Source organism: Teleopsis dalmanni, chromosome 1 (genome assembly GCF_002237135.1).
Source record: "Teleopsis dalmanni isolate 2A chromosome 1, ASM223713v2, whole genome shotgun sequence".
In the NCBI taxonomy this organism is placed as follows: Eukaryota; Metazoa; Arthropoda; class Insecta; order Diptera; family Diopsidae; genus Teleopsis; species Teleopsis dalmanni.
Window position 1 is genome coordinate 193,938,900 of NC_051846.1, and position 4,855 is coordinate 193,943,754.

The 4,855-nt window shown below is 27.7% G+C and overlaps 1 protein-coding gene across 1 annotated transcript; it reads right to left on the minus strand.

Annotated features, from left to right (window-relative positions):
* Window positions 1–387: 387 nt before the first annotated feature.
* Window positions 388–1,448, minus strand: LOC119673016. Its single transcript, XM_038084219.1, has 2 exons — window positions 687–1,448; window positions 388–625 (listed from the first exon to the last, which is right to left on the minus strand). The coding sequence occupies exon 1, from the start codon at window positions 1,340–1,342 to the stop codon at window positions 689–691; it is 654 nt and encodes a 217-aa protein (XP_037940147.1). The 5' UTR covers window positions 1,343–1,448; the 3' UTR covers window positions 388–625; window positions 687–688.
* Between the last annotated feature and the right edge of the window lie 3,407 nt (window positions 1,449–4,855).

The following is a 4,855-nucleotide window of genomic DNA, read 5'->3' on the forward strand; positions in this document are numbered from 1 at the left end:
ACGAAAACGAATCTGTGGAAAAGGATTGGAATTGAAATGAATGAGGTCAAAATAATATATATATCGAATTCTGTTAACCATGGGTGCTGCTAGAGTAATTTCTGGTACTCTGGTAAGAGTAATTTAATTTTGCACAGGTGGTATTTACAACAATAATATTCGCCTTAGGAGGCAAACTTCAGCTCCTAAATTGAAATTGTCAGAATAATTCTAACAATCATCATTACAATCACTAAAAACAATAATTGTGATTATTAGAACTTCATAATATGTTATGAGAGCCTCCGTATTCGAAAGTAATCAAATTACAACAACTAAGTCAATTTCTTGACAGTGTCGATGAAATTACACATTGACCGCGCAAAAATTAAATTAATTTGTCGTTTATGTGTTAGTTTATTTGTAATAATATTTTGTAGTCTCAAATGATATTGTGAACACAAAATAAAAGCGTCTTGAAGAATTATTCACATAATTCCGATAGTAAGATTTAAATTTATTATACCGTAACTGTAGAGACTTAGTAATGCCAAACATCACAATATTCTTCGTTTTAAAGGCTAAGCAATTAGATATGCTAATCATATAAAAAAATTTACCAAGTGGATTCGAGTCTTCATATTCACTAGAAAAAATTTCAAATTACTTTAATAAGATAATGAATGAAACAGAAATATTTTACTTACAACTAATGATCCCCTTTTTTGCATTTACTAAGAACGAGTGGATGAGCGCATGTCTTACCGCAACCTTTATGGTCATGTAAGTGGTTACGGGTGATCATACATCCTGTATGGCTGATCGTATTAACATACTCAGACATCGGTGGATTTCTATCTTCTCTTTCCATACTGATATCATCCTTTTTTTCTGGGGGTTCTAAATAATCAAAAACAGTTCGATCACATATCGGAGGACCTTCTTCTTCATCTAATAGATACCGTAATCTCTTCTCGATATCTAGTCTTTTTTCTCCCTTGCCATCCAATGATTCCTCTTTTTCATGTTCTAGTTCCACGTTTTTCTTTGGAGTGCAATAGGAATCTTGGTAAGTTGTTACTTTTACTGATGTGTCTAAATTTATTTTCGCTAAATATTTTTTTAAATTATCTGCTGGCGATACCGTAGCAATCTCGGTATGAAGTTCAGGAAATGAACATTTTAACAACCTACGGAATTCTTTTGGATGTTTGTCGCAACCAATTGGAATATGGACATCAGAAAAATTAAAATGCTTCTGCCATCTAGAACTGCAAGCTATAGCGCCTTTATGTTTTTCAAGAAATTCTCTGATTAAGGTGGATGGATTCACGTAATCTGACGTGTAAACTGTTTTCAACATTTTGAAAAAATTTTACCGCAATCCAATAATTTGAAAAGAACGAAAAATTTTTTGCCTCTATCAATAAATTTGGATCGTCCCAAATGTAATGCAATAAAACTATTTTTAAAATCCACATTTAGAAATTTTTTACTAATAATATTTGATTTACTCAGAGGATATAAAGAGAGAGCATGCTACGTTAATATTTAAATGGAATGATGTGTTAAGTTCAAAATTATTTTCTAGCAATAGACAGCATTGTCTTTTTTTAACATTTGTATACTTTAATTTATCCGTTTGTCATCAAAGAACAACATTAGGACATGGTATTACATGATGGATATATTGCTTTTCCCCTATATTTAAACAAGCAAATGTATTTGATAATTATTTTCAATCCTTTTTCCTCCAGTTCTTTTTTTCTATATTCTTCAGATTAACAAAATTGCATTAAATCATATCATATCATGTGTTACCAATCGATATTCGGCTGAACACATGTTTATTTCGTCTAATCTTCGATGTATATGCCATAACTATCTAATTTTTTAGGTTACTATATATGTTATCAGTATTGCATCTCTCTAAAGTCTGTGTTTCTGTTAACTATGATGAATATTGTACGGACTATTATTTCGTTATAATGGACTGTATATATTCGAAAAGTTTTAAGCATATGTATTAAAATTTGTGTTACATCATTTGATCTGAGGGTTCAGATGTTATATCCGTATGTGTTTAAGAACAGTACTAAGTAGTTGCAATATATTTGATGTTCTGGAGTATTTTCAAATGAAATGGATTAATGTGAGTAAATTATGTTGTTTTTACAATGAATCAGTTTTCGTTGATTATACTTCTAATATCAAAGATACAATACACGTTTATGCATAATATTATAATGTGTATATATATTATATATGCTGTATATTCTTTATATATAACATAATACTCTATTATAATTAGAGTAATACAATATCAAAGATGTTGGAAGTTGTTTCTTATATTAAAGAGAATATAATCCATATTGAATTCTATCGCTCTATCGCTCTATTGTTATATTGTTCTATTGATCTATTGAATATTTATTGTTGAATAATGTATTTCGATTTTCATTACTTATTTAAAGTCTCCAATTTAGAAAATTTTTCAATCTTTTTTACAGCCTTTTTGTCAGTTGCTCTATGCATTTATAAATGAAAGTTTGTTATATGCGTATACGGTCGCTTTATGTGAGAAAAAGTTATTGGACAATTATATATAATTTTGATCCGACAATTAAATCTACTATTTAACGTATATATTAGATTAGTACATATGCTAAGAGACCTCAGAATAGTGATTGAAGTCATAAAAGAAAATAGTATAGGTTGAAACTTCATGATCACTATGGTAATCATCACAGAATGAAGTTAGCCATATTTCGAGAATGTGGAAAACATACCTCATTTTGACTGTTACTAGATTAAGATGTTTGAGTAACGATGTCTTGAGCTTGAATGATGTTCTTGTTCCCTCTCTGCCTAATCTTCTCAGATATTTTGAGGAAACTAATGAATTCGAGTTAGAGTAGCCTAATTTATTTAAGATATTTAATTTTTTTTAGGTTCGAATACAATGGTGAACTAACTGAGGGCTTTTAAATGATTCTGGCCTAAGTATAGGCCACTACACATATTTAGCTCATAGGTGTTATAATTTTTTTTAGGCTTTGTGTTAGTGGTTTAATTTTAATTTTTAAGAAAACTTAGTTGAGATCAATATATTGAATTGTTATACGTTCACTGTTTAATAATATTTAGTTTACTTATTAGTCTTAAATTATTAATCCACTTTTCTAGTGCTTCGTAATATCTATCAAAATTTATGAGTATTCATTATTATTAAAATGTATATAGGAGCTTTAATGAAAAATTTTCTGATGGAGTAATAATCAATCTGTTCGCTGCATGGGTTTTTCAAATAATAGAGCATATATTTAAATACTTTAACTGTAATTTTTTTTGTTTCAAATCATAATACTTCCTTGTTCCATGGCTTATTACTGCTTTTTCATTAGACAAAAATACTCTCAAACTTTTTTGTTGGTACTACTTTTTGGATATCATGGCGCATTATTTGCATTACAACTGACTGAACTACATACAGAAATCTACTTTCTATATAAAATTCTATGTGCAATGTGATGCTTTTAGCTATGTACCTTTGGCAAACTCAATTGAAATTTTGGCATTTCTATTTGCTTGAAGAGAAAACATTGATTGATTCTTCCTTTCCGAATAGAAATTATTTTTTTTTGGACCTCAACATAATTTAAACAAAATTCTTTTGTTTACAATTTCTGAAGATAAATTTCTAAAAATTTCTACCGTACTATCGATTAATATTTTTACGTGATTTATAAAACAAAGATATTTGTTATGAATTACAAAAAAATCGAAATTTTTACTTCAACTTTTAGAGTTGTTATTAGAATCAAAGCACAAATAATTTGAAATTTGCTGTTTAGTGAAAAATCGAATAATTTTGTTCCATTATTCCATGCCAGAGATGTGAAAAAATTATTATGAATTTCCTAAAATTTCTTTTTATTTATAATAGTGAACCTAGATGGAATAATTTCAGAACGTTATTAGTCAAAGAACTAAAACAAAAGAAATCGTGTGGAGATATCGGATTTGTTATTATAATTTTAATATTAAGTGAGATATACTGCATCAAAGAAAACTGTATCTGAGAAAAACCTACAATTTATCTCAGAAATTATTTATAAAATAGGCGAATATCATAATTTCACTACAGTAAAAATGCTTATGTTAATGAAATTAAAATTTGGTCGTTTCCATTGGCATAATCTGATTAAAGCATTTCAAGTAGCTTATTTGTTTACATTTTGCATAAAAAACGTATGACAAATATTTCACATTTTGGTAATTTCCCTTGTGGAAAATTTATTTTTAAGGGTTGCATTCGACCATTTTTGCCGTAAATCAGTTGATTTATTTATAATGAGTTCATTTATATGATAACTCATTGTATGGTATATTGTCCTTATTAGTATGGTATATTAATATCCTTATTCATCAAACTCATTGACTAAACATGGTATAAGGTCTACACTAGACCTTAATCCAACAAATATTATTCATTTAGTTTCCATAAATATTATTTTAGAATAGAATAGAATAAAACAGAATGTAATAGAATAGCAATAAACAGGGTATCGGCTCCTAAGGGAGCGAAGCAATATTTTTATTATTTTAGTTCAATAAGTTTTAAAATATTAGTCGTTATAATTAAACTTAATTAAAATATTATTTAAGGAAATTTTCCAGAAAACTTTAAAATTATATTAAAAGGTTTTTTTTATTTTTTTATTGATTTTTTAACACATTCCTTTTTCAATGCTTTAAAAATGGTTTAGAAAAATCTACCTTTTTCTCTGATATTTAGCTATTGTTTTTTTCTAATTAAATTCATCAAGTTTCTGTGACTTAAGAGTAACAGAAGCAACAATAATAATCATAATAA